At 47.8% G+C, this 20,496-nt stretch overlaps 1 protein-coding gene across 7 annotated transcripts in view; it reads right to left on the bottom strand.

The window, feature by feature from the left end:
• The window catches only part of TBC1D1 (TBC1 domain family member 1), a 349,707-nt gene that overhangs the window by 128,101 nt on the left and 201,110 nt on the right, over positions 1 to 20,496 (bottom strand). For all 7 annotated transcript variants that reach the window (XM_063922416.1, XM_063922425.1, XM_063922450.1 and 4 more), the window contains 3 exons: positions 19,865 to 19,969; positions 17,274 to 17,406; positions 16,127 to 16,218 (listed from right to left, as the gene is read on the bottom strand). In XM_063922416.1, the coding sequence (XP_063778486.1) occupies positions 16,127 to 16,218; positions 17,274 to 17,406; positions 19,865 to 19,969 (330 nt within the window). The remainder of the gene's footprint in view (positions 1 to 16,126; positions 16,219 to 17,273; positions 17,407 to 19,864; positions 19,970 to 20,496) is intronic.

Genomic DNA, 20,496 nt, shown 5'->3' with positions numbered 1-20,496 from the left:
TTTCTCAGAAGATGGGCCGCTTGGATGAGACCGTTGTAGACAGCTCTTAGATCCAGAATGTTTATCGGCAGGCCGGCTTCCAGATTTGACCACCTTCCTTGGAAGGTTCCCCTTGAGTGACTGCGCCCCAGCCCCGGAGACTTGCATCCATGGTTAGAAGGATCCAGTCCTGGATCCCAAACCTGCGGCCCTCCAGAAGGTGAGGTAATTGCAGCCACCAGAGGAGTGACATCCTGGCCTTTGGCAACAGTCGTATTCTCTGGTGCATGTGTAGATGAGATCCCGGCCATTTGTCCAGGAGATCTAGTTGGAAGGACAGAGCATGGAATCTCCCGTACTGCAGTGCCTCGTAAGAAGACGAATGCACTGATGAACCGACACCTGGGCCGGCTTCAGGACATCCCGGACCATTGTTTGTATCACCAACGCTTTTTCCTCTGGAAAAAACACCCTCTGCACCTCCGTGTCGAGGATCATCCCCAGAAATGACAACCTCCTGGTTGGTTCCAAATGTGATTTTGGAAGATTCAGGATCCAACCATGTTCCCTTAGAAGCTGGGCCGTGAGCGCTATGGACTGTAACAGCTTCTCCTTGGACGATGCCTTTATCAGCAGATCATCCAGATATAAAATTATGTTCACCCCCTGTCTGCGGAGGAGAACAATCATTTCCGCCATCACCTTGGTGAATACCCTAGGTGCTGTGGAGAGGCCGAATGGCAGGGCCTGGAATTGAAAATGACAGTCCAACAGTGCGAATCGGAGATAAGCGGCCAAATCGGAATGTGGAGGTACGCATCCTTGCTATCCAGTGATACCAGGAATTCCCCCTCCTCCAGACCCGATATCACGCCCTTAGAGACTCCATTTTGAACTTGAACTCCCTCAGAAATAAGAATTTACTTACCGATAATTCTATTTCTCGGAGTCCGTAGTGGATGCTGGGGTTCCTGAAAGGACCATGGGGAATAGCGGCTCCGCAGGAGACAGGGCACAAAAGTAAAGCTTTCCGATAAGGTGGTGTGCACTGGCTCCTCCCCCTATGACCCTCCTCCAAGCCAGTTAGGTACTGTGCCCGGACGAGCGTACACAATAAGGGAGGAATTTTGAATCCCGGGTAAGACTCATACCAGCCACACCAATCACACCGTACAACTTGTGATCTAAACCCAGTTAACAGTATGATAACAGCGGAGCCTCTGAAAAGATGGCTCACAACAATAATAACCCGATTTTTGTAACTATGTACAAGTATTGCAGATAATCCGCACTTGGGATGGGCGCCCAGCATCCACTACGGACTCCGAGAAATAGAATTATCGGTAAGTAAATTCTTATTTTCTCTATCGTCCTAGTGGATGCTGGGGTTCCTGAAAGGACCATGGGGATTATACCAAAGCTCCCAAACGGGCGGGAGAGTGCGGATGACTCTGCAGCACCGAATGAGAGAACTCCAGGTCCTCCTTAGCCAGGGTATCAAATTTGTAGGATTTTACAAACGTGTTTGCCCCTGACTAAATAACCGCTCGGCAAAGTTGTAAAGCCGAGACCCCTCGGGCAGCCGCCCAAGATGAGCCCACCTTCCTTGTGGAATGGGCATTTACATATTTTGGCTGTGGCAGGCCTGCCACAGAATGTGCAAGCTGAATTGTATTACACATCCAACTAGCAATAGTCTGCTTAAAAGCAAGAGCACCCAGTTTGTTGGGTGCATACAGGATAACAGCAAGTCAGTTTTCCTGACTCCAGCCGTCCTGGAACCTGTATTTTCAGGGCCCTGACAACATCTAGCAACTTGGAGTCCTCCAAGTCCCTAGTAGGTGCAAGGCACCACAATAAGCTGGTTCAGGTGAAACACTGACACCACCTTAGGGAGAGAACTGGGGACGAGTCCGCAGCTCTGCCCTGTCCGAATGGACAAACAGATATGGGCTTTTTTGAGAAAAAAACCACCAATTTGACACTCGCCTGGTCCAAGCCAGGGCCAAGAACATGGTCACTTTTCATGTGAGATGCTTCAAATCCACAGATTTGACTGGTTTTAAACCAATGTGATTTGAAGAATCCCAGAACTACGTTGAGATCCCACAGTGCCACTGGAGGCACAAAAGAGGGTTGTATATGCAATACTCCCTTGACAAAGTTCTGGACTTCAGGAACTGAAGCCAATTCTTTCTGGAAGAAAATTGACAGGGCCGAAATTTGAACCTTAATGGACCCCAATTTGAGGCCCATAGACACTCCTGTTTGCAGGAAATGCAGGAATCGACCGAGTTGAAATTTCTTTGTGGGGCCTTCCTGGCCTCACACCACGCAACATATTTTCGCCACATGTGGTGATAATGTTGTGCGTTCACCTCCTTTCTGGCTTTGACCAGGGTAGGAATGACCTCTTCCGGAATGCCTTTTTCCCTTAGGATCCGGCGTTCCACCGCCATGCCAACAAACGCAGCTGCGGTAAGTCTTGGAACAGACATGGTACTTGCTGAAGCAAGTCCCTTCTTAGCGGCAGAGGCCATAAGACCTCTGTAAACATCTCTTGAAGTTCCGGGTACCAAGTCCTTCTTGGCCAATCCGGAGCCATGAGTATAGTTCTTACTCCTCTACGTCTTATAATTCTCAGCACCTTAGGTATGAGAAGCAGAGGAGGGAACACATACACCGACTGGTACACCCACGGTGTTACCAGAACGTCCACAGCTATTGCCTGAGGGTCTCTTGACCTGGCGCAATACCTGTCCCGTTTTTTGTTCAGACGGAACGCCATCATATCCACCTTTGGTATTTCCCAACGGTTTACAATCATGTGGAAAAAACTTCCCGATGAAGTTTCCACTCTCCCGGGTGGAGGTCGTGCCTGCTGAGGAAGTCTGCTTCCCAGTTTCCATTCCCGGGATGAAACACTGCTGACAGTGCTATCACATGATTTTCCGCCCAGCGAAAAGTCCTTGCAGTTTTTGCCATTGCCCTCCTGCTTCTTGTGTCGCCCTGTCTGTTTACGTGGGCGACTGCCGTGATGTTTTTCCCACTGGATCAATACCGGCTGACCTTGAAGCAGAGGTCTTGCTAAGCTTAGAGCATTATAAATTTACCCTTAGCTCCAGTATATTTATGTGGAGAAAAGTCTCCAGACTTGATCACACTCCCTGGAAATTTTTTCCTTGTGTGACTGCTCCCCAGCCTCTCGGGCTGGGCTCCGTGGTCACCAGCATCCAATCCTGAATGCCGAATCTGCGGCCCTCTAGAAGATGAGCACTCTATAACCACCACAGGAGAGACACCCTTGTCCTTGGATATAGGGTTATCCGCTGATGCATCTGAAGATGCGATCCGGACCATTTGTCCAGCAGATCCCACTGAAAAGTTCTTGCGTGAAATCTGCCGAATGGAATTGTTTCGTAGGAAGCCACCATTTTCTACCAGGACCCTTGTGCAATGATGCACTGTTTTTAGGAGGTTCCTGACTAGCTCGGATAACTCCCTGGCTTTCTCTTTCGGGAGAAACACCTTTTTCTGGACTGTGTCCAGAATCATCCCTAGGCACAGCAGACGTGTCGTCGGGATCAGCTGCGATTTTGGAATATTTAGAATCCACCCGTGCTGTTGTAGCAGTATCCGAGATAGTGCTACTCCTACCTCCAACTGTTCCCTGGACTATGCCCTTATCAGGAGATCGTCCAAGTAAGGGATAATTAAGACGCCTTTTCTTCGAAGAAGAATCATCATTTCGGCCATTACCTTAGTAAAGACCCGGGGTGCCGTGGACAATCCAAACGGCAGCGTCTGAAACTGATAGTGACAGTTCTGCACCACGAACCTGAGGTACCCTTAGTGAGAAGGGCAAATTTGGGACATAGAGGTAAGCATCCCTGATGTCCCGGGACACTATATAGTCCCCTTCTTCCTGTTCGTTATCACTGCTCTGAGTGACTCCATCTTGATTTGAACCTTTGTAAGTGTTCAAAAAATTTTTAGATTTAGAATAAGTCTCACCTAGCCTTCTGGCTTCAGTACCACAATATAGTGTGGAATAATACCCCTTTTCTTGTAGTAGGAGGGGTAATTTAATTATCACCTGCTGGGAATACAGCTTGTGAATTTTTTCCCATACTGCCTCCTTGTCGGAGGGAGACCTTGGTAAAGCAGACTTCAGGAGCCTGCGAAGGGGAAACATCTCGACATACCAATCTGTACCCCTGGGATACTACTTGTAGGATCCAGGGGTCCTGTACGGTCTCAGCGCCATGCTGAGAACTTGTCAGAAGCGGTGGAACGCTTCTGTTCCTGGGAATGGGCTGCCTGCTGCAGTCTTCTTCCCTTTCCTCTATCCCTGGGCAGATATGATCTTATAGGGACGAAAGGACTGAGGCTGAAAAGACGGTGTCTTTTTCTGCAGAGATGTGACTTAGGGTAAAAACGGTGGATTTTCCAGCAGTTGCCGTGGCCACCAGGTCCGATGGACCGACCCCAAATAACTCCTCTTCCTTTATACGGCAATACACCTTCGTGCCGTTTGGAATCTGCATCACCTGACCCCTGTCGTGTCCATAACATCTTCTGGCAGTTATGGACATCGCATTTACTCTTGATGCCAGAGTGCAAATATCCCTCTGTGCATCTCGCATATATAGAAATTTTAAATGCTCTATAGTCAATAAAATACTGTCCCTGTCAAGGGTATCAATATTTTTAGTCAGGGAATCCGACCAAGCCACCCCAGCTCTGCACATCCAGGCTGAGGCGATCGCTGGTCGCAGTATAACACCAGTATGTGTGTATATACTTTTTATGATATTTTCCAGCCTCCTGTCAGCTGGTCCTTGAGGACGGCCCTATCTATAGACGGTACCGCCACTTGTTTTGATAAGCGTGTGAGCGCCTTATCCACCCTAAGGGGTGTTTCCCAACGCGCCCTAACTTCTGGCGGGAAAGGGTATACCGCCCATAATTTTCTATCGGGGGGAACCCACGCATCATCACACACTTTATTTAATTTATCTGATTCAGGAAAAACTATGGTAGTTTTTTCACATCCCACATAATACCCTCTTTTGTGGTACTTGTAGTATCAGAAATATGTAACACCTCCTTCATTGCCTTTAACGTGTGGCCCTAATAAGGAATACGTTTGTTTATTCACCGTCGACACTGGATTCAGTGTCCCTGTCTGTGTCTGTGTCGACCGACTAAAGTAAACGGGCGTTTTAAAACCCCTGACGGTGTTTTTGAGACGTCTGGACCGGTACTAATTGTTTGTCGGCCGTCTCATGTCGTCAACCGACCTTGCAGCGTGTTGACATTATCACGTAATTCCCTAAATAAGCCATCCATTCCGGTGTCGACTCCCTAGAGAGTGACATCACCATTACAGGCAATTGCTCCGCCTCCTCACCAACATCGTCCTCCTACATGTCGACACACACGTACCGACACACAGCACACACACAGGGAATGCTCTGATAGAGGACAGGACCCACTAGCCCTTTGGAGAGACAGAGGGAGAGTTTGCCAGCACACACCAAAAACGCTATAATTATATAGGGACAACCTTATATAAGTGTTTTCCCTTATAGCATCTTTTTTATATATTTCTAACGCCAAATTAGTGCCCCCCCTCTCTGTTTTAACCCTGTTTCTGTAGTGCAGTGCAGGGGAGAGCCTGGGAGCCTTCCCTCCAGCCTTTCTGTGAGGGAAAATGGCGCTGTGTGCTGAGGAGATAGGCCCCGCCCCTTTTTCGGCGGCCTCGTCTCCCGCTCTTAACGGATTCTGGCAGGGGTTAAATATCTCCATATAGCCTCCGGAGGCTATATGTGAGGTATTTTTAGCCAAAATAGGTTTTCATTTGCCTCCCAGGGCGCCCCCCTCCCAGCGCCCTGCACCCTCAGTGACTGCCGTGTGAAGTGTGCTGAGAGGAAAATGGCGCACAGCTGCAGTGCTGTGCGCTACCTTTAGAAGACTGAGGAGTCTTCTGCCGCCGATTCTGGACCTCTTCTTATTTCAGCATCTGCAAGGGGGCCGGCGGCAAGGCTCCGGTGACCATCCAGGCTGTACCTGTGATCGTCCCTCTGGAGCTGATGACCAGTAGCCAAGAAGCCAATCCATCCTGCACGCAGGTGAGTTCACTTCTTCTCCCCTAAGTCCCTCGTTGCAGTGATCCTGTTGCCAGCAGGACTCACTGTAAAATAAAAAACCTAAGCTAAACTTTTCTAAGCAGCTCTTTAGGAGAGCCACCTAGATTGCACCCTTCTCGGCCGGGCACAAAAATCTAACTGGCTTGGAGGAGGGTCATAGGGGGAGGAGCCAGTGCACACCACCTGATCGGAAAGCTTTACTTTTGTGCCCTGTCTCCTGCGGAGCCGCTATTCCCCATGGTCCTTTCAGGAACCCCAGCATCCACTAGGACGATAGAGAAAAGGGGTTTAGTGATTTTAGGTTCAGAATGGGCCTGACCAAACCATCCGGTTTCGGTACCACGAAAAGGTTTGAATAGTAACCCTTGTTTTGCATCTGGGGAGGAACTGGTAGAATAACCTGTTCCTCCACCAACTTCTGGATGGCTCCCTGTAGGATAGCCCTGTCTGCCAGCAAAGCTGGCAAGCCTGATTTGAAGAACCGGTGAGGAGGGAGATCTTGAAATTCCAGCCGATACCCCTGGGACACAATATCTTGTACCCTGGGATCCAGGCCGGACGACACTCAGACGCGACTGAAATGTCCGAGTCTCGCCCCAACCGGCCCTACCTCCAGGCCGCGCGGTCCAACGTCATGCTGAGGACTTTGGCGTACCTGAAGCAGGCTTCTGTTCCTGGGAACCCGCAGCAGCAGGTTTCTTGGATTTTGGTCGACCTCCTCTAAAGAAGGTGTTGGACGGTTTGGCCTTTTTTTGTTTTAGCAACCCGAAAGGAATGTGATGCAGCTGAAGAAAAAGGTTTCTTCGTAGCAGGTGCAGCTGAGGGAAGAAAAGGTGACTTACCCGCTGTAGCCGTGGAGATCCACGCATCTAATGCTTCCCCACAGAGAGCCTGACCTGTGTAGGGTAGGGTCTCCACTCCTCTCCTGGATTCCACGTCGGCAGACCACGGGCGCAGCCAAAGTCCCCTACGAGCTGAGACAGACATGGAAGATATCCCTGCAGCCATGGAACCCAGGTCTTTCATGGATTCCACCATAAAACCTGCAGAATCCTGAATGTTACGTAAAAACAAATCAACATCACTTTTATCCATAATATCCAAATCCTCAAGTAACGTGCCTGACCACTTTACTATAGCTTTGGAAATCCATGCACAGGCAATAGTAGGACGTAGAACCGCCCCTGAAGCCGTGTATATGGATTTTAGCGTAGTATCAATTTTGCGATCAGCCGACCCCTTTAAGGCGGTAAATCATGGAACAGGTAAAACCACCTTTTTCGAGAGTCTGGATACAGACGCGTCCACTATGGGTGGGTTTTCCCATTTTTTCCTATCCTCCTCAGGGAAGGGGAAAGCAACCAGAACCCTTCTAGGGATCTGCCATTTTTTCTCCAGGTTTTCCCATGCTTTCTCAAAAATAGCATTTCATTCTTTGGACGCAGGGAAGGTTAGCAAGGCTTTCTTATTGTCAGTGATGTAAACCTCCTCAACCTGCTCAGGTGTTGTATCAGCAATATTCAACACATCCCTAATAACCTCTATCATCAACTGCACCCCTTTTGCAAGAGATGCGGGCCCCCTGAGCACATCCCCATCACCGTCTGCCGTGTCAGAATCGGTATCCGTGTCATCTTGCATAATCTGGGCAAGAGCACGTTTGTGGGAACCTACAGAGGGGGGTACTGAGGTAACCGAACCGGACCAAACTGCCATAGAGTTCTGTAAAACCTGAGTTGCAGATTCATTCTGTGCAACCCTAGTAGGAATCTGAGAAATCATAGATTTGATAGAGGATAACCATTCAGGCTCCCCTGCTGATATCTGAGCTAAAACAGTGCAATCCTGATTACATGGAAAGAGATCATCCTGAGAGGACATATCCTCTGCAGCATATGACACAGAGTCCCTGGACATAGCTAAATGGAGACCCCAGCCACTCCACACACACACACACACACACACACACACACACACACACACACACACACACACACACACACACACACACACGAGGATAGACAGTTTCACCCCCAAGAAAGACACAGAGATTGGAGCCAACCCACACACAGCGCTTCCAAGGTATAGGGAGACCCCAACCAGCGCTGACTGTGCACCTTTATAGGTTACACAGTCTGTACAAAGCCTCCCCCCCCCCCTTCTACAACCCCCTGGTACCGTAACAAATAGCTGGAGTTGATATGGAGGGACTGCTCTTCACTGACAGCGTTTCTGCAGGCAGAAAAATGGCGCTGAACGTTGCTGGGTCCGCTCTGAGAAGCTCCGCCCCTTAATGACGCTGTCTTCCCGCTCTTCTGGAGATTATACTGGCCTGAGGAATTGTGCTGGCACCGATCCTGGGACCCCGACAGGCTGAGAGGTCAGTGTAGGGTGTAGGCGCTGGCTCAGGGCACCCCTCACAGAGCCGCACTATGTACCACTGAGCCCCGGAGCACAGTTAGTACTGCCCTCCATACCCTGTTGCCGCCATCTTCACACCAGCTCCCCGCTTGCTAGGGGGGCCGGTGACTGACTCGTCACTGATCTTCTGGCTCTGTAAGGGGGTGGCGCCATACTGCCGGGGTGAGCGATCCCCTGTGGTGGGGAACGTTCGATCCCCTCAGGAGCTCAGTGTCCTGTCAGCGGAGATAGTGGCGGATACTCCTCCTCCCCCCCCCCCCCCCCCCTACCCTACCCCTTAGTCCCTCGAAGCAGGGAGGATGTTGCCAGCAGCCTCCCTGTAAAATAATAAACTCTAAAAATAAACTTTTACTAAAGAAGCTCTGTAGAGCTTCCCTAGCTGTGACCGGCTCCTCCGGGCACATTTTCTAAACTGAGTCTGGTAGGAGGGGCATGGAGGGAGGAGCCAGCCCACACTCTCAAACTCTTAAAGTGCCAATGGCTCCTAGTGGACCCGTCTATACCCCATGGTACTAATGTGGACTCCAGCATCCTCTAGGACGTAAGAGAAAAACAGCAAACATTAGAGAAATAGTATAAAACAAGTATTAAATATGGCTGCACATAATGGTTTGTCATAATGATCAAAGGCAACCAAACGTATATATAGCTAATACAGCTTCTCCATAAAGATTCTTATACAACACTGCTTTTATTACACAATATTTCCCCAAGAGGTAAACAATGTCCAAAGAATCCTGTGGCAGAAAACACTACCATGAAAACTAGATAGGCTTTCCTTACCATGGCATAGATAATAGGAATTTACTTACCGATAATTCTATTTCTCGGAGTCCGTAGTGGATGCTGGGGTTCCTGAAAGGACCATGGGGAATAGCGGCTCCGCAGGAGACAGGGCACAAAAAGTAAAGCTTTAGGATCAGGTGGTGTGCACTGGCTCCTCCCCCTATGACCCTCCTCCAAGCCTCTGTTAGGATACTGTGCCCGGACGAGCGTACACAATAAGGAAGGATTTTGAATCCCGGGTAAGACTCCTACCAGCCACACCAATCACACTGTACAACCTGTGATCTGAACCCAGTTAACAGTATGATAACAGCGGAGCCTCTGAAAAGATGGCTCACAACAATAATAACCCGATTTTTGTAACTATGTACAAGTATTGCAGATAATCCGCACTTGGGATGGGCGCCCAGCATCCACTACGGACTCCGAGAAATAGAATTATCGGTAAGTAAATTCCTATTTTCTCTATCGTCCTAGTGGATGCTGGGGTTCCTGAAAGGACCATGGGGATTATACCAAAGCTCCCAAACGGGCGGGAGAGTGCGGATGACTCTGCAGCACCGAATGAGAGAACTCCAGGTCCTCCTTAGCCAGGGTATCAAATTTGTAGGATTTTACAAACGTGTTTGCCCCTGACTAAATAGCCGCTCGGCAAAGTTGTAAAGCCGAGACCCCTCGGGCAGCCGCCCAAGATGAGCCCACCTTCCTTGTGGAATGGGCATTTACATATTTTGGCTGTGGCAGGCCTGCCACAGAATGTGCAAGCTGTATTGTATTACACATTCAACTAGCAATAGTCTGCTTAGAAGCAAGAGCACCCAGATTGTTGGGTGCATACAGGATAACAGCAAGTCAGTTTTCCTGACTCCAGCCGTCCTGGAACCTATATTTTCAGGGCCCTGACAACATCTAGCAACTTGGAGTCCTCCAAGTCCCTAGTAGGTGCAAGGCACCACAATAAACTGGTTCAGGTGAAACACTGACACCACCTTAGGGAGAGAACTGGGGACGAGTCCGCAGCTCTGCCCTGTCCAATGGACAAACAGATATGGGCTTTTTTGAGAAAAAAACCACCAATTTGACACTCGCCTGGTCCAGGCCAGGGCCAAGAGCATGGTCACTTTTCATGTGAGATGCTTCAAAACCACAGATTTGACTGGTTTTAAACCAATGTGATTTGAGGAATCCCAGAACTACGTTGAGATCCCACAGTGCCACTGGAGGCACAAAAGGGGTTGTATATGCAATACTCCCTTGACAAACTTCTGGACTTCAGGAACTGAAGCCAATTCTTTCTGGAAGAAAATCGACAGGGCCGAAATTTGAACCTTAATGGACCCCAATTTGAGGCCCATAGACACTCCTGTTTGCAGGAAATGTAGGAATCGACCGAGTTGAAATTTCTTCGTGGGGCCTTTCTGGTCTCGCACCACGCAACATATTTTTTCCACATGTGGTGATAATGTTGTGCGGTCACCTCCTTTCTGGCTTTGACCAGGGTAGGAATGACCTCTTCCGGAATGCCTTTTTCCCTTAGGATCCGGCGTTCCACCGCCATGCCGTCAAACGCAGCTGCGGTAAGTCTTGGAACAGACATGGTACTTGCTGAAACAAGTCCCTTCTTAGCGGCAGAGGCCATAAGTCCTCTGTGAGCATCTCTTGAAGTTCCGGGTACCAAGTCCTTCTTGGCCAATCCGGAGCCATGAGTATAGTTCTTACTCCTCTACGTCTTATAATTCTCAGTACCTTAGGTATGATAAGCAGAGGATGGAACACATACAACGACTGGTACACCCACGGTGTTACCAGAACGTCCACAGCTATTGCCTGAGGGTCTCTTAACCTGGCGCAATACCTGTCCCGTTTTTTGTTCAGACGGGACGCCATCATGTCCACCTTTGGTATTTCCCAACGGTTTACAATCATGTGGAAAACTTCCCGATGAAGTTTCCACTCTGCCGGGTGGAGGTCGTACCTGCTGAGGAAGTCTGCTTCCCAGTTTCCATTCCCGGAATGAAACACTGCTGACAGTGCTATCACATGATTTTCCGCCCAGCGAAAAGTCCTTGCAGTTTTTGCCATTGCCCTCCTGCTTCTTGTGCCGCCCTGTCTATTTACGTGGGCGACTGCCGTGATGTTTTTCCCACTGGATCAATACCGGCTGACCTTGAAGCAGAGGTCTTGCTAAGCTTAGAGCATTATAAATTTAGCCTTAGCTCCAGTATATTTATGTGGAGAAAAGTCTCCAGACTTGATCACACTCCCTGGAAATTTTTTTCTTTGTGTGACTGCTCCCCAGCCTCTCGGGCTGGCCTCTGTGGTCACCAGCATCCAATCCTGAATGCCGAATCTGCGGCCCTCTAGAAGATGAGCACTCTGTAACCACCACAGGAGAGACACCCTTGTCCTTGGATATAGGGTTATCCGCTGATGCATCTGAAGATGCGATCCGGACCATTTGTCCAGTAGATCCCACTGAAAAGTTCTTGCGTGAAATCTGCCGAATGGAATTGCTTCGTAGGAAGTCACCATTTTTACCATGGCCCTTGTGCAATGATGCACTGATTTTAGGAGGTTCCTGACTAGCTCGGATAACTCCCTGGCTTTCTCTTCCGAGAGAAACACCTTTTTCTGGACTGTGTCCAGAATCATCCCTAAGCACAGGAGACTTGTCGTCGGGATCAGCTGCGATTTTGGAATATTTAGAATCCACCCGTGCTGTTGTAGCAGTATCCGAGATAGTGCTACTCCGACCTCCAACTGTTCCCTGGACTTTGCCCTTATCAGGAGATCGTCCAAGTAAGGGATAATTAAGACGCCTTTTCTTCGAAGAAGAATCATCATTTCGGCCATTACCTTGGTAAAGACCCGGGGTGCCGTGGACAATCCAAACGGCAGCGTCTGAAACTGATAGTGACAGTTCTGTACCACGAACCTGAGGTACCCTTAGTAATAAGGGCAATTTTGGGACATGGAGGTAAGCATCCCTGATGTCTCGGGACACCATATAGTCCCCTTCTTCCTGGTTCGTTATCACTGCTCTGAGTGACTCCATCTTGATTTGAACCTTTGTAAGTGTTCAAATTTTTTTAGATTTAGAATAGGTCTCACCTAGCCTTCTGGCTTCAGTACCACAATATAGTGTGGAATAATACCCCTTTTCTTGTTGTAGGAGGGGTAATTTAATTATCACCTGCTGGGAATACAGCTTGTGAATTGTTTCCCATACTGCCTCCTTGTCGGAGGGAGACCTTGGTAAAGCAGACTTCAGGAGCCTGCGAAGGGGAAACGTCTCGACATTCCAATCTGTACCCCTGGGATACTACTTGTAGGATCCAGGGGTCCTGTACGGTCTCAGCGTCATGCTGAGAGCTTGTCAGAAGCGGTGGAACGCTTCTGTTCCTGGGAATGGGCTGCCTGCTGCAGTCTTCTTCCCTTTCCTCTATCCCTGGGCAGATATGATCTTATAGGGACGAAAGGACTGAGGCTGAAAAGACGGTGTCTTTTTCTGCAGAGATGTGACTTAGGGTAAAAACGGTGGATTTTCCAGCAGTTGCCTTGGCCACCAGGTCCGATGGACCGACCCCAAATAACTCCTCTTCCTTTATACGGCAATACACCTTTGTGCCGTTTGGAATCTGCATCACCTGACCACTGTCGTGTCCATAAACATCTTCTGGCAGATATGGACATCGCACTTACTCTTGATGCCAGAGTGCAAATATCCTCTGTGCATCTCGCATATATAGAAATGCATCCTTTAAATGCTCTATAGTCAATAAAATACTGTCCCTGTCAAGGGTATCAATATTTTTAGTCAGGGAATCCGACCAAGCCACCCCAGCTCTGCACATCCAGGCTGAGGCGATCGCTGGTCGCAGTATAACACCAGTATGTGTGTATATACTTTTTATGATATTTTTCCAGCCTCCTGTCAGCTGGCTCCTTGAGGACGGCCCTATCTATAGACGGTACCGCCACTTGTTTTGATAAGCGTGTGAGCGCCTTATCCACCCTAAGGGGTGTTTCCCAACGCGCCCTAACATCTGGCGGGAAAGGGTATACCGCCAATAATTTTCTATCGGGGGGAACCCACGCATCATCACACACTTCATTTAATTTATCTAATTCAGGAAAAACTACGGTAGTTTTTTCACATCCCACATAATACCCTCTTTTGTGGTACTTGTAGTATCAGAAATATGTAACACCTCCTTCATTGCCTTTAACGTGTGGCCCTAATAAGGAATACGTTTGTTTATTCACCGTCGACACTGGATTCAGTGTCCCTGTCTGTGTCTGTGTCGACCGACTAAAGTAAACGGGCGTTTTAAAACCCCTGACGGTGTTTTTGAGACGTCTGGACCGGTACTAATTGTTTGTCGGTCGTCTCATGTCGTCAACCGACCTTGCAGCGTGTTGACATTATCACGTAATTCCCTAAATAAGCCATCCATTCCGGTGTCGACTCCCTAGAGAGTGACATCACCATTACAGGCAATTGCTCCGCCTCCTCACCAACATCGTCCTCATACATGTCGACACACACGTACCGACACACAGCACACACACAGGGAATGCTCTGATAGAGGACAGGACCCACTAGCCCTTTGGAGAGACAGAGGGAGAGTTTGCCAGCACACACCAAAAACGCTATAATTATATAGGGACAACCTTATATAAGTGTTTTCCCTTATAGCATCTTTTTTATATATTTCTTACGCCAAATTAGTGCCCCCCCTCTCTGTTTTAACCCTGTTTCTGTAGTGCAGTGCAGGGGAGAGCCTGGGAGCCTTCCCTCCAGCCTTTCTGTGAGGGAAAATGGCGCTGTGTGCTGAGGAGATAGGCCCCGCCCCTTTTTCGGCGGCCTCGTCTCCCGCTCTTTAACGGATTATGGCAGGGGTTAAATATCTCCATATAGCCCCCGGAGGCTATATGTGAGGTATTTTTTGCCAAAAATAGGTTTACATTTGCCTCCCAGGGCGCCCCCCTCCCAGCGCCCTGCACCCTCAGTGACTGCCGTGTGAAGTGTGCTGAGAGGAAATGGCGCACAGCTGCAGTGCTGTGCGCTACCTTAAGAAGACTGAGGAGTCTTCTGCCGCCGATTCTGGACCTTCTTCTCGTTTCAGCATCTGCAAGGGGGCCGGCGGCGAGGCTCCGGTGACCATCCAGGCTGTACCTGTGATCGTCCCTCTGGAGCTAATGTCCAGTAGCCAAAGAAGCCAATCCATCCTGCACGCAGGTGAGTTCACTTCTTCTCCCCTAAGTCCCTCGTTGCAGTGATCCTGTTGCCAGCAGGACTCACTGTAAAATAAAAAACCTAAGCTAAACTTTTCTAAGCAACTCTTTAGGAGAGCCACCTAGATTGCACCCTTCTCGGCCGGGCACAAAAATCTAACTGAGGCTTGGAGGAGGGTCATAGGGGGAGGAGCCAGTGCACACCACCTGATCCTAAAGCTTTACTTTTTGTGCCCTGTCTCCTGCGGAGCCGCTATTCCCCATGGTCCTTTCAGGAACCCCAGCATCCACTAGGACGATAGAGAAATATGCGGTATAGAAAGATATACATACTCGTACATTCCAGATGAGAGAGAGAGAGAGAGAGAGAGAGAGAGAGAGAGAGAGAGAGAGAGAGAGAGAGAGAGAGAGAGAGAGAGAGAGATTGAATACAGGTGAGCACAACAAATTCCTGCAAATTAGAAGCTAAGGTTCCACTTGGGTCTAGCAGCTTGTTATGAACAAGTGTCGGCATAACGCACCTGGAACTTTCCACCCATGGACTGAAAAGTGAAAGCTCTGGCTCACTCTTTCACAGTTCATAGGTCCATCAGGACGAGTCATCAGGTCCAGTCAATAAGTCACTTTTACAGCGTGTATTAAGGATAACTTCATGAAGGACACAGGGGCAGATGTATTAAGCCTAGAGAAGTGATAAAGCGGAAGGTGATAACGCACCAACCAATCAGCTCCTAACTTTCACGTCACAGGCTGGGTTTGAAAATGACAGTTAGGAGCTGACTGGCTGGTGCGTTATCACCTTCTACTTTATCACTTCACCAGGCTTAATAAATCTGCCCTACAGTAACATGCCATTCTCAAGGAATACATTTAAAAAAGGGCATGGACAATGTGTGTACAGTAATATTTGCAACCAATCAGATCTTGGTTTACCTTGCATTAAGCAGGCTAGGTTGGGACCAGCATGTGTGTGTGATTTGCATCATGCAAAGAAAATGAAACTTTGAGCATGTTGTATTTTAACAAGTTTCCTTACCCAGTACAAATGCATTATTGTAAGACAGTAACTGCAACGATGCCATTATTTCTGAACTTGAAGGGCTAGTAAAGCCACTATTTTACATAAATATACATGACCTGCTTTGTAATAGTGAGCTGAATAATTTACATATATATTTGTTATACAAACACACTTGCACAGAACATGAGGTTTCGCCAACTTTATGTGAGCTATTGTTCTCAGATATCTGCCTTCAATGTCTTTCTATGAGATTACCCATTGTATGTAGGAAAAATATACCCCACGGTATATTTTTAGTTTTTTTTTGTTGTTGTTTTGTTTTAATAAGCACCTGAACAGTTTACATAAAGATTTAGGAATATTCTAGTAGCGTTTTTATCAATGTCAACTTGCAATTTAGACTAAGTGGTTCTTTACACTGGGCGGGCAGATCGGCGACACCAAACCAATACTGCTGCCTACAGTATAAAACATATTTCCCATGGTTACAGCAAATGCCAAGCCCTTAATTCGTCCCTTCCCGGCTTACCTGTACTTCCTCACACACAGAGGCCTGTTCCTGGCTATTTAATGTGGTCATGTGTTTTTGTAATTCAAGTTTGGTCTTTGATGGTGGAAGACCTACACAGACAGACAGAAACTGTGATAATTACCAGTACTAAAGTACAGTCCACCACACTGCAGACATGCATGCATTACATACACAGGTATACAATAAATGTACAAATATATATATTTCCTTGTATAATTCCACGTGCGAGGACCAGGAGATAGGCATGTACAGATCTGCATGGGTTTGGATGGTGGTAAGGAACAAATAGGAGCAGAACAGACCTTTTACCAGGCAAATACTCCCGTACGGCTAACAATGAAGAATGCCATTGGCCTGTGCTATAGCCTGCTTCTGCTTATTGGCACTTAACAAATGCACAGCTTCTTGTGACCATATAGATCAGGCCTGGCCAACCTTTGGCTCTCCAGCTGTTGTAAAACTACAAGTCCCATCATGCTTTGCCACAGTTTTGCTATTAGGGAATGCTAAAACTATGGCAGGGCATGCTGGGATGTGTAGTTTCACAACATCTGGAGAGCCACAGGTTGGGCAGGCCCGATATAGATGATAGATTCCTCTGGAATCTTTATGACGGATCCTAGATATCTAGCAGTGCTACAAATGAGAGGCTTAACAAAAAAGGACATTAATATAAGAGGTGAAGTACTGCTTAAATGCACACCATATTAGAGCATACAGTATTACAGAGGTATTAAACGCATAGTGCAAATTAACAAGACATAGTGATACAGCCAATTGCACTGGATTGGAACCTATTATAATTGTGCTAAACAAGACAATAGGAACCCCGGGTAAAATGTGATGGCCTGCGAGATGCAGGAGGTGCGGGAATTTGAACCGGCAATCATTTGGCAAAACCAGGTTTGTTTTGTTGTGTAAATGATTGCAGCTTTAAAAATCCGGGCATTTCCTACTTCTCACAGGCTATTACACTTTACCCCCTATCTTTAAAAGTATGCTCCAGTAGAATATATGTTAATAAAATAATATAGCCAGGTTAATCCATCATAAGGGAGACATTACAATACCCTCCAATGAAGAAACTAAACTGGAATTTACAAACACTTCCTTTAGCTTTTGTATAATGTGGAGGTGTTTGTACCTTCTATCTTCTCACACAGTTTGTGCATGCATTGCATAGGGCAGCCGTCGCACAGTGGCATAGGGTTCTTGGTGTTCTGCTGCACAGCAGCTGCACTGAAGGCCTGCTTCAGCGTCAGCATGATCTCATCCACCTGTAATTACACATTTATTTATAAATCAGTATTAGAATATCACGGAAGAGGTCTCGTTTGACAATGATAAGTTCGGTTACCAAGGAGCCCAGAGTAACGCAAGAGCTAAAAGATAAAACATACTGGTATATGTATCAAAGCTTGGAGAGAGATAATGTGCCAACCAATCAGCTCCTAACTATCATTTTGCAAACACATCCTATAAAATGACAGGAGCTGATTGCTTGGTACGTTATCTCTCTGAAAGCTTTGATACATATGCCCCATACAGCAATTTATTAAAGACACTTGACATACGTGAGAGCCAGCGCGAGGCAAGTATCTTCCAATGACAAACAGCAGGTCCTGCAACATGGTCTGCATATAGTCAGATCGACTTCCTCTATCAGCCCAAGTAAAATCACTATGATGCAGGAATAAGGAGCCGCCCGTATCATGATGGAAAAGTAGAAGACGTGCCCCCTGACCTCTACACAAACATAAAACCAAACCATTACTAAGCTGGTCGTTGTTACATGGAAACCCAGAATGTGTAGCATCACTTAGGGCTGTCAGGTTCTGTACTGGCTCTGAGCATGTAATCTTAAATTAAAGGTTTCATATCCAGTATGACTGATACGCACTACTAAGCTGGGTAAACAGACCCTCAAAAAAAGCTTGTGACCCCTTTTTTCTCATGTTAAAGTAGTCTGTGGATTCTGGACTTACTATGTTTTACAGTTTCGGTGGCCCCATGGCAATGTGGTTGATGACTATTTTGTAGGGTGTATCTATGTTAATGAGGACAGCTTCTGGAGACCAGGCCAGGATAGGAGAAAGACCATTTTCAAACAGAGGTTATTTGCCATACTAATGCCCTTATTTATCAATGAGTGATCAATTTCACTGTGAGTGATAAATTGCACCAGCCAATTAGCTCCTAACTTCCATGTCACAGGATGGGTTAGAAAAATGACAGTTAGTAGCGGATTGGCTGGTGCAATTTATCCCTCACAGTGAAATTTATCACTCATTGATAAATAGGGGCATAAACCTGACTTTTCATGTACAAAGTGGCCATTGTCTGGTCAGCTGTTCATATAGGATGTGACGGTAGGGAGGATGGAAGCTTATGTGAGCCATACATCGGAAAGATATCGTTTCAACCAGCCAACTAGTTGGTTGGAATGATAACTTGGCAGTGTGCTAGAGCAAATGATAATCCACTGTTTGCTCCTACACAGTAAAACATGGAAAAAAAACAGATGGTCTAACTATCTTGGAAAAATCAAAGTAATCGCTCTCATGTAGGGGGAACTCCCCGCCCCCCCCCCCTCCAACTGAACGATAAGTAAGCAGACAGTGGCCAGCAAGCCAGTCATCGGCAGCAGCTGAGTGGGAGAAGGACCGGAGCGGCTCCGATAGACACAAGTTGGAGAGAAGTTGGCTGCTCTGATAGGTGTGGGGGGCACTGTTTTAGTTGGACAAACAAGTTAGACGTTTATTCAGTTGGATGGTTGGAGGAGAGCTGGTCTGGCGTCTCCCGCATCACACCTGGCCTGCCATGCTGGAGCCGCTCCTTTGAGCCTACCAGTCACCACTGCCACCTGAGCTGTACTGCAGGGAGAGGCCTGCTGCAGTGTACGGGGACCTCTCTCTGCACCTGTGTCACCCGGGAGACCGCTTCCTGGCTGCAGTGTCCGGGTTGCTCCCGCATTAATTCCTGTCTTGTAGGTGAAACTGCAGCAGTGTGCCCCCATCCTCCCCTGCCAACAAAAGCATCACGGGTCAGAGGTGCACGGAGCTGTACTGCTAGTACACAACACAATCAGCAGCTACACAGCACGTCTCCCTCCGGCAACCACTGCTCTGCCCCTGGTCCTCCTCCCATCTCCTGCACAACCGCCAACACGGATCTTGAAGTGACAGGGACAGCCCAGCAGAACCTCCTCCCGGCTCCCGCACCACTTCCACTGCTGCCTGGGTGACAGGAGTAGTTATACACTGCCATTGCTACCCCTGGTTCCCCTCCAGCCGCTGCCGGGATGACAGCAGCAGCCCGGCAGCAGTGATAGACTGCCGTAGCTGCCCCTGAACCTCATCCCAGTTTCCGCTCCACTGCCGCCGCTGCCAGGGATCCTGGGCTGACCCTGCAGGTAGTGTGACAGAAGTAAGCAGACATTGTTGGCCAGTGTCTACCCACTTATCGTTCAGTTGGGGGAAAGTGCCCCCTACACCTGAACGATCAGTTGGGAAAAACAAACAAGTTTGATTCTCCCAACTAGTTGGACCACCCGTTTCTGGATGTTTTTCGGTGTGTGGGAGCAAACGGCTGATTATTGTTTGGTCCCACACACTGCCCAACTATCGTTCCAACCAGCCAACTAGTTGGCTGGCTGGAACAATATGGCCAGCATTACAAGAATTACCAAGATTCTTACACATTTGTAGAATAATGTCCAATAAGAACTGTACTTACCAGAGCTTCATTTGTGCACTGAAATACATAGCAAACAAAGTGACAACCTCCATACTGTAAAGGTTCTCTGCAGATGAAACCAAAGTGATCTGCATGCTGGATTCCCTAAAACCAAAGACAACACACGTTCAGAGCTTGCACTATACAAAATCTCTATGTAGGAACATAGCATACAAGGAGAAGTTTTGCCTTATTTCCCATTTCAAACTGTGAATAAGTAGCAACTCAGCAAACCAAGAGATAACTAAAGCAAAATTCCCACATAAGCGCCCCCCCCCCCTTTACATATCAAATTAAATGCCTTTTCTTTTTCACACACACCTGTTATTTTTCTTACCTGACAACATTCAAATCATTATCTCCTTGTCAAAAGCTCTCTGGAGAGGCATCCAGTATGGCTGCCAGTCACACAGACTCAGACTCACAGCTCAACACATATGAGAATGCAAGCTTTCAAGAGCAAGGCCCTCTCCCCTCATGTGCATTTCCTTCTCTTAGACTTCCTCTTCTTCATACGCCCTACAATGGCACTGAACCCTTGGTTTCTGCCTTCCTGATGCAGCAATGTTTATAAACCATGTACTTGTTATACATTGCCTTGTACTGTAAGTCACTGTTTTCTTGTCTTGCTC

The sequence above is a fragment of the Pseudophryne corroboree genome, chromosome 1 (assembly GCF_028390025.1).
Source record: "Pseudophryne corroboree isolate aPseCor3 chromosome 1, aPseCor3.hap2, whole genome shotgun sequence".
In the NCBI taxonomy this organism is placed as follows: domain Eukaryota; kingdom Metazoa; phylum Chordata; class Amphibia; order Anura; family Myobatrachidae; genus Pseudophryne; species Pseudophryne corroboree.
The sequence above is the reverse complement of the archived record's forward strand: the minus strand, read 5'-3'. Positions and strand labels throughout refer to the sequence as shown.